We start from the raw sequence: 15,683 nt of genomic DNA, 5'->3' as shown, positions 1-15,683 counted from the left end.
CACTACCGTTGTTGCATTGGCCACGTGTGCCGTGTCTATTCTTAACAAAAGCAGTAGCCAAGTGGTAAGTGCCAAGTGTACACTCCTCAACCGTTTCTTTTTTTAACCGCAACGCAATAATTTAAGAGGGATGATACTTCCTAATTTCGTGGAGTTCTGCTACGCGGTTGTCAAATTGGCAGCCTAGGGACATATATTAAAATAAATAATAATAAATTTTTTATTTTTTTTTTAGTTAAATTTCTTTGAGTTTTAATATTTAGTTTTTAATGCCTCAAATCTTGTTTTTGGATTTAAAACTAAAATCTAGGGGGGTGAAAGGTTAATGCATTATCAATGGAGAAGCCAAATTTTTATGCAAAATGGCTCATCAAAACTTATTTTTATTTAGTTTAGCTAATGAATTTTTAAATTCATCCACATCCGATTAGCTATATTTTTATCTATATCATTTAAATATTATTAAAAGTGAGAAAAGTTTTGGGAAAAAGAGAACATGTGAGGAAAAAGTTTTGAGAAAAAATAGAACATGCAGAGAAAAAGTAGGAAAAGATTTGGGAAAAAGAGAAAACAGGTAAGAGAAACAATAAAAAATAAAATGGCTCCCTTAAAAAATGTTGTTACATTTAGCTCTTTTTTTAGCTCTTTGGATCAAATATTTATTTTACATTTTCTTTTGGTTAATCCAATGTATGAGTTTTTTTAAACATTTGAATAGCTATTTTAAATAAAAGTAACATTTGGCTCTTCCATTATAAGAGCATTCCCAATGGAAAAGCCATATTTTTATGTAAAATAGCTCTTCAAAACTCACTTTTATCTAGTTTAGCTAAGCTATTTTTAAGTGTCTCCACATCCGATTAGCTATATTTCTAAAAAAAAGGTGGGAAAAGATTTGGGAAAAAGATAAAGCAGGAGAGAGAAACACTAAAAAATAAAATGGCTCCCTTAAAAAGTGCTGCTACATTTAACTTTTTTTTTAGCTCTTCTAATCAAATATCTATTTTACATATATTTTTGGCTCATCCAATGTGGGAGGTTTTTTGAACATTTGAAGAGCTATTCTAGATAAAAGTAACATAAATTTGATATCACCCAAAAGGGATTCGATCATCATAAATTTGGTACTAATGTCTCAAATTTAGTGTTAATACTTCAAATTTAGATTTTTATTTAATATCTCTCTTCTTCAATTAAAAAACAAATTCAAAATGTCTGAGTGTAAAAAAACGAGAGTGTATATAGCATTACTTATTCCATAAACCATTTTCAACCCTCCCTTTCATGGATTGAGATCCCCTATAATTTTTTTAAAATTTGAGATTCTCAAATTCATAAATCTCAGCCGTCAATCACATTTAAGGGTCTAAAATAAACCATCTACCATCAAGGAAACGGAAACATAGGTTTAGTAGCTTCCACATTAAATGCTGAAACATGGCTTATTTTAAACCCTTAGAAATAAGACGACTAAAATTTATGAATTTGACAATCTCAAATTTAAAAAAAATTCCCTTTCATATGTTTTTTTTTGTAACACCCTTTCATATGTTATGTATGCTACCTTATTATTTTGGTGTGTGGTCGGGTTTCAACACATGTGCCTTTAAACTTTAAAAAGCAATAATATATTCATTCAAAATACAATTTTGTTGCAAGTTATACTATTCATTAAATTCTAGCGTTAAAATAAATATTTTAAAGGGTTCTAATAAAATATTGTTAGACCAACAATGCTTCAACCTTGCTATAACTAAGACAACTCACTTAATCATCCAATAACATTCTCATTTCTCAGTTACAAAAATCCATTAAAATCTGATCAGACTCCTTTCTTTCAAATATTTTTCCTTTTAAACTCATTTTAAGGCATGCAAAACATATTGTAACATAATTTCATCACTATAAAACATATTTAAACGGGTAGGACTCATTATCATGCATTACAAATTTTCACATGCCTGCAATTTGACAATGATTAAAATTTTCAAACCCTAAACCCTATTTCACACATAATCACCCACTAATTTCATAGTTATGGTTAAACTTGTCATTTCACAAATTTTTAGACAATTTTACCCTTCAGAAGAGGATCCTAATTCATTAGGATTGTTTGAGTAAATTAGCTTCAGCATTAAATTTCTCAACCTCTTCTCCGCAAGTCCTTCACACTCACACTGGTTATCTCTTTGTTTTGATTTTAACCCTCTGATTCCCTGCGCAAATCTCAGGCCTTGATTGCCTATCGAAAACTCTTCCAGAACCTTCAACTCACACTCCCCTTTTGAATCCTTATTTTCTCTCTCGCTAACGCCCACCTTCTTGCACTGTAAAACCCTAAATTTCCACCCCTTCCTCATGCCTTGGATCATTTTTTTATTTTTTAGACTAACTGCCCCTTTATTTTTCCTTTTTATAACTCCTTCGTTGTCTCTGCAACTTCTGTGGCTGAAACCGTGACCCTACTCTCTCTCTACATGCACTCATGGTCTCCACGCTAGGCTTTTCTGCTAGATTTTTGGGTTTAGGATTGGACTAGATCTGAAGTTTTATGGAGGAAGAAGGGGATTGGGGAACCCAAAAGCCGGTGAATAAAAATTAGGGGATATTTGACTCTGAATACCACACGTTTTGAGAAAAAAATTTAAATTTTAAAAACTCTCAATTTAACCCCATAAACTTTTAATTTAATTCAATTGATTCCCTTTCATCAAAATTTAAAGATTAAAAGTTACAAAATGACCTTGATACCCCTGAATTCTTTTAGAAAATTTCAAATTTATCTTTAATTTTAAATTAAATTTAAAAAAAAAAAAAAAAAAAATTTGATCCACACTGGACAACCTGACCCATGGCCAGGTGGCCGCCAGACCCAACCGTGGGTCTAGGCATTTATGTTAAATGTTAACAACTAAATCTAAAGAAAGGGGTCAATTAAATCAAATTGAAAGTTTATATGGTTAAATTGAGCATTTTTGAAATTTATGGGAGATCTTCTCAAAACGCGTGTAGTTCAGGAGTCTAAAGTAAAGTTTCTCCTAAAAATAAAAAAAGGCAAAAAAGGCTGACATGGAAGTTTCTAGTCAAGCCATTTAAATGGATGGCGCCAAATAAATGTATTGCATCGCTTGCATTACCTAAATAAGACCAAAACTTCAAGCATTCTTAGTGAATTACAAGTAGACGATTTGAAACTGTCAAACTTGAAGATACCAAGTTCGCCCAAAAATTCCTCAAAATAAAAAAATCTTTATATATGGCTATTTTAGATTGTAAACCATATTAACAGAGGTAGTCGGCTAATGTGCGACCTAAAAGTATAATTATCATCACAGATCCTCAAAAGTCCTAGTATTTTACAAGAAAATTTGGTATCAGAAGCATCTATTTAGTAATTTACATCATCATTAGCTTAATCAGCTTCGAGTTCGGCACCAAACTCCTCCAACCGTGCGGCATCATAATCTAAATCCCGGATCGAAGCATGGTTGACCAAACCGTCATCCTCGCTAGCATGTATCTGTCTACCGCCAAACCTGAACAGAAACAAGAACCTTGACCAAAATGCAATATAGAAAAACAAAACAAAACCAATAACCAAAAACACTAATTCAATATGGCAAAAGACAGCTAATGATGCATCTTTAAGTTTCTACAGCAAGCCACTGGGATTGCAGCAACCCATGCAGGAGGGCAGTGATTCTGAGCGTACCAGGGAGCACATATACCCATATTTTGGTATAACCTTACTGTACGATGTCTTCTAGGTTGGCTGACACAATGTGCTGTTTTCTAGTATCTTAAGAGAGTTGTGAATGATATATATATATATATATATATATATATATATATCATTCGCAACAACTCTCTTATATGGCAGCTGATCCTACCCCTAGGAAGTTTTACCATTTTCATGGTAACAGACATTATGAACCCATACTTAAATATTGGTCATGATGTAAATTAAACATAGGTACTACCAGGAAACATTTTCCGTTTGCTAACAGTAATCTTAACCAAAGAACAGGATATTTCCCTTTCCACTTTTTGTTTGTGTAATTTAATTTAGCACAGATACAAGTCACCATCTTCTCAACAAATCAGAAAGTAGATGGTTAGCCAACCTGTTGTGAGTGCATTTGTAAGTGTTGAATTCTACATTGAGAAAGTATAACCTAAGTGGACCACAACCCATTAGCTTAGGCTTTTGAGCTAGTATGGTGTTCAAATATGTATATTAATATACTATGGTAAAAACTTCATAACCACTTTATCTCCCAACACAACCATATATAGTACATTCATGAAGATATCACTGAAAAACTAGTTTATTAATTATAGACCCAAAGAAGAGATTCATGTCAAGTATGCTACCATGTAAGTCCACTGAAAGACGCTGTTAGCTGCCAAACTTTATATTGGGTAGGGGACGAGTAATTGCATTCAAAATCAAATAATGAAGAAAAATTTCAAAGGGTTCTATCAAGGTTTTCATCAATTACCATCTTCCATTCATCAACTCTATGCACTTTTGAGCATCCCTCCTGTCCTGGAATTTTACCAAAACTACACCTTGTGGATGATTCTCGCAAACCTGCAAGAAAAATCCAAAATAAGCATGAAAAAGGATAATAAATAAATAAGAATTTCAAAGAAATAAGAAAATCCAATCCGCATCCAAAATAAAACCCCAACCTAGACAGGCAACCGTTACAACAATTACTAATTAAAAGAAAAGAGAGAAAAAGTACTCTAGCTAGAAACAACCATCAATTTGCTTGGTTAAAATGTGAGAAATGACAAGAATTTTTTTTTTTTTTTGATAAGCAATCGCCAGTATTATTAAAAAATATAAAGGTGCAACCCAATACACAGAATATATAGAAAGAAGAAAATTTAAAGAGGAGTAAAGATCAAAAAAAGCTAGATAGCTAGAAATATTAAAATCAAACACAGCAGCCCATGACAAGAAAATATTAAAATCCTATGACTAAAAAATCTATTTTCAAGCATTTAAGTAGTGTTTGTTAACGTTTTTTAGAGGTGTTTTCTGTTTTTAAAAACACAGAACAAAAATACTGACGTTTGCCAACGTCTTCTGGTTTTGAAAATAGGCTGCCCGTTTTCCCAACAGTCACCCAGTAATTCATTCTCAGACATTTGCTTCCACACCTCACAGCACACTTTCAAGGGCAATCTCCTCTAAGCTCTCTCTCTCAAGCTAACGTCTAGTGCCCACAGCTGCGGTCCACAAGTGGCCAAGGTACCCAACACTAGTCCCCAAACTCACTCCCAAGCCCAGGTGACTGATCGTTCTTCCCTTCTCAACCAACCACCATGATGGCTGGGTAACACCCAGCCGCGATGGGTGGAATACCTCGCCACCGTGAAGGCTGGCCTCTCCACCACAGATTGCAGATGAGGCGCAGTGCGGGGCGGGCTCTAGCAAAGGGTAAGGAGTGTGCGAGTTAGGGAAAAAAAAAAAGCGTTGAAGAAGACACAAAGGAAGAGAGAGAGAGAGAGAGAGAGAGAGCTGTGAGAATGAGACAAGAAGGGGAGAGAAAAAAGCATTCACAGAGCGTTCAATGCCGTAATCACCCCTCTGCTTTGAAACCGAACCACCACCAACACACCGCAAGCTCAGCGACCTGGCAGCAACCGAGGACTGCCGTAGCCATACCTTCCGATGAGGACACCCCTCATGAAGCCCAGCAATCCCAAAACTCTCCCATCCGTCCCCAACAACTGCAGAGTGTGCACAAATAACATTAGCACCTCTAGCACCACCCCCCCGCCCCACGAGTCTTCCATGTTGCTTAAGCAGACACCACCGGAGTATGGACGGAGGAAGGCCGGTGCAGATCAGATGAGCATTTCCCCACATAGTCCATCTTCAGCTTCGGGGAACTGACCGAAACAACCACGAGAAATAAGTCGGTGGAATTCCTGACGCTGGCTATGGTCAATCTGGTCCGAATCAAGGAGTAAGAGAGCCTCAGAATAAGAGCGAGAAAGAGAGAGAGAGAGAGAGAGATGGATTGGTATGGGCATATGTGAAAATTTATTGGGAAAGCTTCATCAGCCTTTTAATGGAGGTAAAAGACAGAATGATAGGGTCACGTGAAGACAAGAAAACACCCGAAAACAGTTTTTAGGAGCGAGTTAAACACTGTTGCTAGGTGGAAGGATGGAGATGGGTTTCTTGCGACAGTTTGCTATGGAGGATAAACAGTTTAAGTTTTCGGTGGGGAAAGGGTTCTCAATTCTTTGGTTGAAGGAAAGTAGGAAAGGATTCTCTCATGTGGCGTTTTTGGGATCGATGGGTGCTGGGTGGTTGTCTTCTTCAATGGAGGGGCTGCTTCGTAACTCTGAGTCTTAGGATTTCATCAAATCCTTCAGGGAGGGTGCGAAAGTGACAAATCGCTCAGCGAGGATCCAATGATTCCAGTCGGTACCTGGAGGTGGCAGTGTGCATGGTGGTCGGAGAAATCGTGTCGTGATCTCGCCAGAGAACCGAGAAGAGCGGAGTTGGAGCTGATTTGCCATAGAACTGAGTAAAGTGAAGGTCTGTTTTGACTCCATGAGACAGCCGATAGGTGATTCCTCTTCATCGGAGAAGAAAGAGGGGCCTGTATTGGGTTTTGGCGTAGTTCGTTATGGTGGAGTAAAGTCCCTCCTTGGTGGTGAGATACTGTTGTATGCCAAGGTGGCGCGTTCGGTGGATAGGCATCTTGAGAAGAAGAATGGGATGCTGGGTCAGACAGAAGCTATGCATGGTTTGAATTTCTCTCTATGGGAGGTGCCAAAAGATACCGAGGTGGTGAGATCGGCGATGAGTTGTTACAATTTGGAGAAGAGTCTGATGGGTCTACTTCTCATGAAGCATCTGTTGGATCTGCTAGTCAATAACCTTGCTGATAATGGCAGCCCCAGTGTTCAAGATTACTCTGCACGAGGTGAGGATTATTATGATCGAGGTGATGGTCCCAGGGTTCAAGATGGGTCTCCAGGGAGGAAGATGAAGACTCTTCGGGCGTGGATAAAGTGTGTGGTTCAAATTAAGACAGATGTGCACAAGGCCCTTGATTGTGTGGTTTATGGACTGAAGGCATTGGGCTGGCCCAGAAGCCTGTCTCTGGGTTCATACGCAAGAAAACATTTCGAATGCGGCTTGGTTTTTCGGTTGCAAACCTGAAGCCCAATGCCAAGAGGGTCACCATGTAGGGCCCAAACACGAGCTTTGGGCTTGTCATCAATTCTATTGACTTGGGCCCTGGGTCTCTAACGGGTTTTGAAGAGGATCCTGGGTGTTCTACGAGATCTAGTGCAAGTCCAATTCCTCTGCTCTCTCTGGAGACCTCGCGGGCGGCTGTCAAGGCTGGGGTTTTCCAATATGAGGGGTTTGATTTAGGAGGCAACGTCGCCAATGGTCCTATCCAACCCTCTCTGAAGCTGTGTCTGCCAGTAGGTTGGGATCCTTTGAACTCGATGGCATAAAGCACCCAGAATGTGCCGAAGCCTATGATTCTCTATAATTGCAAGTACAAGGCAAAAAAGGAGTCGAAGTTGTATGCGGGTCTGCTTATGGGAGAGGACTAGCGTTCAGCCCGGTGTTCTGGCTTTGGCAAGTGGCAAGTGCACAGTGTCGGCTGTGTCTTCTAGGCTATTTTTGGCATTTGAGCCTTTTGGTTTTCCAGTGTTCTCTTCAGCGTGTTATGTGCCAAGGAGGAAACGCCAAGGGTGGCCTAGTGTTCGCAATCTGTCGAGGTTGTAGCCCAAATCACCAGGAGGATGCTCATGTTTTGGTGAGTTCTGATTTCCAGTGTAAGGGGTCTTCTCCGGCAAAGGGGTTTCTTAAGCCAAGTTCTATTGTTGCTCCAACCCAGCCCTCACCAACATTGTTGGGTTTGGATGATAAGAAAGATAGGGAATTGGGTACGTCTTCGGAGCTGGTTGTGTGGGAAGGGGAGGAAGACAATTTTTGGGATGAGGATGGAGAAGAATATATGTATCCCTTGGGAGATTTTGCCCCTGCCATGCCCTTGGATTGGGTCTCGTGTGAGAGGTTTGAGGATACAACTTTGGCACATTAGTCAAACATTGGGTTGCCAGTGTTCTCACCATTGAATGTTTTGGCCCAGGCCTTGATGTCTCGTTTTGAAGACTCTTCTCACGTTCAAAAGGGTGGTGTTGATGAAGTTGTTGCTCTCTCTCTCTATTTCCATCGACGGTTTGGTCTTTTTCCCAGGTTTTGGCAGGTTTGTCTCATGATCCCTCTCCCCTACCATCGAAGGAGGTTTGTGCTACTAAGCTAAAAGGAAAGAGGGAACTGAAGAACTTGGAGAGTTCTATTAACTATGAGGGATCCAGCCGTGGTAAAGGCAAGAGGGTGTAGGGTTTCTTGTGGTTTTTGGGTTTTGGGTTGCTTTGTGGGCTTTGGGTTTTCCTTTTTTTTCTTGCTTTTGTTTTTTCTTGGTGTCCTTGTGTATACTTCCGGTTTACTTAGGGGCGCCTAACGCTTTTTTTAATATACACTTGATTACCTATCCAAAAAAAAAATTCTAAAAACATTTTTTTCATAACCATTCATCTCAACAACACGTGAATACAGAAGTGACCGGTTAGCACTAATATATATGTTTGTGGATCATCATATGTCCCAAGAAAGATCAATATTTCTTGAATGAAACACAACAAACCCGTATCAAAGTTCAATTACCTTGACCAAGTCCACAGGTCCAAGCTTTACACATTCCTCCTTAACATCTGCCTCTAATTCCAACCGTAAATTTTCATCAGCCTGTGAACATTTGGATAAAGTCAAATTTTCATCAGCCCCTAATTACAACGTAAATTTGCAGTGAGGAGCGTAGATTATAATTTTCTAACAATTAAAGATGGAAATCAGAATAAAACTATGCTTTCATTCTAAAATTTTAAATTGGAAAGTAGTTTAATAAACAAAACATAATTGAATATACGAAGATATGATAACAAACAAGAGCCACTACAACAACTATGACAGAAATATCAGCCAAAACTTAGCTTTTTTATGCCTCCCAAAAGGTTGACAATGAAACACAGCTATATTTGTTTTAGTAGATAATCTACATTAAATATATACACTTTTACTTTTAGAAAAGGTTCAGTGCATAACTTTTTCTGTATGGTAAGAAAGCAACTTGAGAGATTGAATAGTGAATAATCTCAACTTTAAAATAGGTCAATAAGGGTAGCAATCACTTTCTCAATCTGCATATTTTTTTGGTTAGAAAAAGCAGCTTCTAGTGCCAGTGTCTGAACTGGAGCTGGACAGGCATGGTCACAGATGTTGCAACAGGTTCCTAACAATAATAACCACAGGGAGAAATCCTGCAAACCATGGGTGGTTCAGAACTTACCCTCATTTCAGCAGAGGTGAACATGTAGCGAAGAACAACAGTAGCTGGAATTGAAACCTTTGCATCATCAAGGCCAGCTGCGCCAAATAAAGAAATGCCATGTTATTGTCAGGGTACACCAGCACATAAAGGTAATCAAAGTTGAGATTTTAGATCAAAAACTCAAACAAAGATGATGTCTCCTAGATGTCATAAAATCGCTTTCATAATTTTAAGGGTATAACATGTACTTTCAAGCTTTCATTCATCCCCACCGATTCACAAAAAGATAGGATATAGGTATGCTCAACCAATAACATCTTAAATATGTATCAAAATAGGTCTGTGCAACAAACTGACAAAGCCAAAAGGCACCGAAATCTTGGTTTCAGTCAGTTTTATCAACTGTATTGATACAATTCGGAGTAAAAGATTGTACTGAAAATTTCTGTTTGGCACACAGTATGTAGATATTAAACTGAGTAACGCTAAACCGAACCAATATATAAAGGTACAATTGTATATATATATAGGACATGTGGCCTGATTTGCTTCACACATTCTTCTTCCTGTAGGCTTTTCCAATTCCCTTTCCCTTTCTCTATTTGTCTAACTGTCTCCCCTCCCAATCTCTCTTCATCTCTCATGGTCAACCAGCACCAGTCTGCCCCATCACAGTGCCACACACCTATCATCCAAATCCTCCATGGCTCCACCAAACATAAGTTACAAAACCCTTTTTTTTTTATAAGTAACATAAGTTACAAAACCCTTACACTCAAAGTTCTTGAAACCCCACTTTATTAAATTCCAAGGTTCTTCCTAGTACACAACAAGGGTTCCTCTGAAATTTCTATGGCATGAACTTCGTTTTTTTCCAAATTAGGGTTTCTTGCTTCAGTTTTTAATTGAAGGGCTTGGGGTTAATTCATTCAGGGGATGCATTTTGGATTTTGAAGTTGATGAATCGAGTTGAGTAGGTTGTCCCACTTGTTATGTAATCTAAACGTGATTAATGGAACTATGAAGTAATGTTTGTGTTCTACAACTTGTATGTGCATGTAATTGTTTTGTGTATGCATCTGCTGTCCCTTTTGTTTATGCTGCTCTGTTCCTGGAGTAGCTTCTCTAAACCGACTCACCAAACTGATCCAAATCGCCAAAACTGAGACTATCGATTCAGTTGGTACAGGCTGATCAGTCTCGGCTTTTGTTTGGGAAAATTTCAAAGCAAAATTTTTGATTTGTTTCTCCATTTGGTTATCATGCATACCCCAAGATATGACAACACAAAGAAACTATTCTGTGATGCATATGCAGAATCTACAAGCATTTCATTTTCTATTTTAGACAGATCAAAACAGACCAAACAGTAAGTTTAAAAAAACAACAAAGTTGAAAGAAGAAAAAAAAACAAAAAACAAAAAGGATTGTATGCTCCTTTAGTCCCAAGCAATAAGCAGGTGCGAAGCAATTAAAATTAATTCCTTTACTTTTTTTTTTCTCAAAGTGGTTAATTACTAAAGGATGGAGAGGCTATAAGGCAAGCGCATAATGCAAACAATTCCCTCCTTTCCCTGATACAGATTGGTAAACTTCTTCCTTTAAAAATGGAAGATCCATTTTTTGAAGATAATTCAGTACATCCATTTTTGATAAGATGATCAACTTCATCCATTAATCCATACTATCCACAAGAGAACTGTCTCTACATCCCAACTTTCTTTTTAAATTTGGCAGAGAAAAAAAGAGGACAAAAGAGTCTGGAAAACCCCTGTTATAGGATGGAAAAGGAAGTTGAAGGCACTCTCTTAACCTAAGTTTCCTTTCTATCCAGCCTCTCATGATGCCACAGTCATTTCATGCTTAGAGAAGAAATATTCTTTTTGGAAAACCACACACTAAAGCTATTTGTTCCATTACATCTAAGAAGACTTTGTGGTCGGAAAAGAAATTTCCATCCTAAATTCTTAGGTCCTAGTAACTTATTTTAGTTTAATTCAGCTTTTATTTGACTTTGTAAGTCATAAGTGCTTCAATAATTTATGCATTGTCAGACATGGGTGTAGTTGTGGGACATGATTTTATTTTATTACCACGTGAGTCTAAATTAGTTATTGGGCCTTTGCATGTGGCCTTTGGTTTATTTTACTAGTAAAACTACAATGTAGTTTTTGGAGTCATAGGCCTGTCAGGAGAAGTCAAGAATCAAGAGTGTGCACACACACAAGTCTTACTCAAACAATTGCAATTTTGATGACAGGAATTGAGTGTTTTGGTTCATGGAAGGCATGCATGTCCTAGTTTGAAGTGTTCCAATACTGTTCACCGCCTTCACCACTTTGAAGATTCTTCTTTCTTTCTTTTTTTTTTTTTTGATTTAACACTGGGTATCCGTAGCTTCGCTCCGACTAATCCCAAGGATGCACAGGCCCTCGACAAGGAGTTTCTCTTACAATCTTGATCTATAATCCTCAACCATTTTCCTAGATATTTTGAAGCCTTAAATCCTAAAATTTTCCACACCAAACTCACCAAATAAAACCTTACAGCACACCAAAAATGTCAAATCTTGCTGCTGCCAGAAAAATCTCTGCATGTTGTTTGCACCAAGAAACAGTCCTCGTTCTTCTTCACCCTTTAGACCATCCTATCTTATCCAAACCTAATTCTTTATTCAAACCCCAAAAACATCATTCTATTATCCCAAGCTCTAAAGCCCCAACTTTCAGCCCTAAATCCACCACACAAGCACAAGTAGGCAGATTGCCCCTAATCTATCCCACATGATGAAAAGGGCGCCCATGTCCTTAAACTTAAAAATCTGGTGACAACACCAGAGATGATTCTAGGCTGCAAAGGCTGGATTCACTCCTCTATAATCAAAACATCAACAAGTTATGCCAATAGTTACCGCAAGCCTAAATAATTGTGGCAAAATCATGATATATAGGAGCATAGATACATTTCAGAAGAGGAAAAAGATACATGTACAGTACAAATATAAACCATATCTAGCAAACTAAGTTTGATGCATCAGACATAAGAATTGACTAAAATAGAATACAAGACAAATAAATCACTGAATATATACTTAAAATCTAGATTAAATAAAGTGAAAAGGTGCTACAAGTAAAGATCAATCAGCACTCAATTGAAAGGTCATATCCTTCATCAAACTACTACAGAGTTCAAGGTGTGAAATGGCAACTCACCCCAGCCAAGCATTTTGTCATGCACCTTCTTCAGCTTCTTCTTCTTCTTGCTGTCAGCTTGTTTGGCAATAAATGCATCACCTGTGTGAAGTGTAACAAAAGCTCGTTAACTACTTGTCCCAGGTGATATCAGTGATAGCCAAAAGTGAAATCGACGACAGCCAAAATACTTCAAATTTGAGGGATCACACGCACACCTTTCTGCTCAAACTTAGCCTGAGTGACTGACATAGGAATATTGCCACCAGGACGAAGAGGTGTTCCATCCAAAATTTGGAGAGCCAGAACAACAGATGGTTCCTAGTTTAAACATTGCCCAGATATGGATGTGAAAATGTTTTTTCAGATATGGATGTGAAAATAATTTCTCAGATATGGATATGAAAATGTTAGATGTCACAAGCAAGGAAACATGGAGAAAAATTACCTTCAGATACGTTACTAGTGCATCTCCCTTTTTCCTTCCTGTCTCTTTGTCAAAATATAGCTTCACACGAGGTCTTTTCGTTTCAGGGTCCTACATTTTTCATGTATCATGAAATGCTCAATATGAAATGCTAAAAAACAATAAATAAATAAACATATATTATCTCTAAGTGTGTGATATACAATAACCGTTGCATAAAATTATAACCTTCACAATTGGTTTCATGATAGGGAATATGATTAATGAATATCACTTCAGCATTAAATCACAAGTAATGTAAATGAGGTGCATAATAAAACATAAGAGAGTAATTTCATACGCCAATATGAAAGTGAGAATTTGGCCCAACAGACCCACCATTCAAGTAAATGATATTCAATCGTGATGGGACTGAAGCAAGGATAGTGTCTCCTCTTCTCAAATAACAAGATAGTTTAACATATGCAAGCATAACTAAAGCATAAGCCAGTCCTTCACATTTTTCCACTATGGATGCCCAATCACACAGGCACAAACATAACAGTATATTTTTGTTAGTGTTTTTAGTGTTTTGATTTGAATTTATTCTTTATGTAACAGAAAGTCGAGAGTTGTTTTTGGTGGGGTCCACATTTGAAAAAATGTTATTTGTGGGGTTCACAGAAAAAAAAAAAAAAAAATGTTCGACAAAAGTTTTGAAAAGTATTGTGTTTTCGAAAATAAAAATACCAAACATGCTTTGAAAAATCACATGCTTATTTTTAAAGTGAGGAGGTTTAACTTCTTCCTTATAAGAAATTTAAAATTATAAATGACAAATAAATAGAGAGGGAGAGAGTGGGGAAAGGAGTGGTCGCCCCCTCCTCCGTTGGGGTGTCTATGCGGCCACCTCTCTATTTTTTTTAAGTAATAAATTAGCCTTCACGCCTGAAAAAATAAGCACCCAGTTTCTAAAAATATTAGTGGAAAGTTTTTTAACAAGTGTTTTTTCTTTTTCTTTTTTTAAGTACAACAGATTTATTAAAAGCGCTTGGACAGCTGCGTTTGAAGTTCCCTAGGTGCTTAGTTTCCATAACTTTCTTGTTCTTTTTTCTACTCCTAGCTAGGTGTTTCTCCTATATACTCTGTGTACTTGAATAGCACTTTTCACTTTTAATGGTATTTCAATTACTTATAAAAAAAAATTTTAAAAAAATGGGGAAAAACTTAAGTTAACCCTCCTAAACTTTCATTGCTTTTGCAATCACCCCCTAAAGTTCAAAAACTCTCAATTACATGTATCTAACTTTAAAAAGTTTGCAATGTCACCCCCTCCGTTAGAATTTTCAGTTAAATCATAACGGTCATAACGGAAGGCTAAATAATTTCCGAAATACCTCTACCTTATATATATATATATATATATAAATTGCCAATGTTGAGTTTGGTGAGGTGACCCAGGATTGTGACCCACCCATCATGCGTGACCCACCCGCATGGGTCACCACCCAACCCCGCCATGGGTCACAGACCCACAGACTGTGCAGGCTTTTTTTAATTATTTAATTAAGGTTGTTTTGTAATTTTATAAATTTTACATAGGTCATTTCACCTTTTAAGGAGGATAATTGCAAAAACGATGAAAGTTAAAGGAGGTTAACATGAAGTTTTTCCAAAAAAACAAAAACACAAAGGGCCACAAGCAGCATACAAGAGAAGACACCCAACAAGATTTAGGAACAAGGAAAAAGAGCACAAAACCCTGCGAAGTTTGAGGCGTAAAAAAGGATGTTAACAAAGATTTACTCAAAGAAAGATTTAAGGAAACAAAACTGTAGATCTAAGCTTGTCTTCTTGCAATCCTCGAAACTTCAAGCATTCTTTTCTCTCTAGATGCACCATATTAAACAAAAAAAATTACATTTCAAACAACATTAAGATCATTCCGACTAAACCTTCTTTTCCAACACGCCATGAGCTCCACCACCTGTCTCGGCATAATCTACCCAAACATCCTAAAGACCAATTCCATGTCTCTCACAATATCACAGTGAAGGAGGAGATGATCGAGAGTTTTCCCACTTTTTTTGCACATATAATACTAATCTATCACTATGATATGCCGCTTGCGAAGATTATCCATAATAAGAATTTTTCTCAAAGAAGCGGTCTACGTGAAGAAAGAAACCCTCAAAGGAGCCTAGGACCTTCAGATGCTCCTTCAAGGGAAAGAGTAGTTAACGTTGGGGACAACTTTGTAAAAAGTTCATACCTCAAAAGCCTTTCTTTTAAAAGTATTAAATCTCTACTTATCCTAAAAGCTTAAGTTGATAAGGAAGGGTAAATTAAACTATTCAATTAACACTCCCCCTCACATGTGGGTTTTCAAACTCCTCATTAACAAGCGAGCCCAACACATGAAATATTTAATTGAAATTGAAGTAAACTATGGAGAAAATGTTTAAACTCACAACCTCTGCTCTAATATCATTTTAAATCATTACTTACCCCAAAAGCTTAAACTCATAAAAAAAAAAAATTTAATCATTTAATTAATATTTTAATACCCCCCTCACGTGTGGCACCAGACAACACATGAACTATTTCAATTGAAATGAGGATAAAATGTAGATTCAAGGTTCGAACTCATATTCCAAAAGGTCTTTTGAGGTAAGGACTTTTTACAAAGTTCTCCTCCAATGT

The 15,683-nt window shown here is 37.3% G+C and overlaps 1 protein-coding gene across 1 annotated transcript in view; it reads right to left on the bottom strand.

Annotated features, from left to right (window-relative positions):
• Positions 1 to 3,229: 3,229 nt before the first annotated feature.
• The window catches only part of LOC132170909 (splicing factor U2AF-associated protein 2), a 28,933-nt gene continuing 16,479 nt past the window's right edge, over positions 3,230 to 15,683 (bottom strand). The window contains exons 8-14 of the mRNA XM_059582063.1: positions 13,023 to 13,112; positions 12,793 to 12,895; positions 12,596 to 12,676; positions 9,402 to 9,478; positions 8,720 to 8,800; positions 4,503 to 4,594; positions 3,230 to 3,536 (exon numbers count right to left, since the gene is read on the bottom strand). Coding sequence (XP_059438046.1) covers positions 3,413 to 3,536; positions 4,503 to 4,594; positions 8,720 to 8,800; positions 9,402 to 9,478; positions 12,596 to 12,676; positions 12,793 to 12,895; positions 13,023 to 13,112 — 648 coding nt within the window. The 3' untranslated portion in view covers positions 3,230 to 3,412. The remainder of the gene's footprint in view (positions 3,537 to 4,502; positions 4,595 to 8,719; positions 8,801 to 9,401; positions 9,479 to 12,595; positions 12,677 to 12,792; positions 12,896 to 13,022; positions 13,113 to 15,683) is intronic.

This window comes from Corylus avellana, chromosome ca2 (assembly GCF_901000735.1).
Source record: "Corylus avellana chromosome ca2, CavTom2PMs-1.0".
NCBI lineage: Eukaryota > Viridiplantae > Streptophyta > Magnoliopsida > Fagales > Betulaceae > Corylus > Corylus avellana.
The sequence above is the reverse complement of the archived record's forward strand: the minus strand, read 5'-3'. Positions and strand labels throughout refer to the sequence as shown.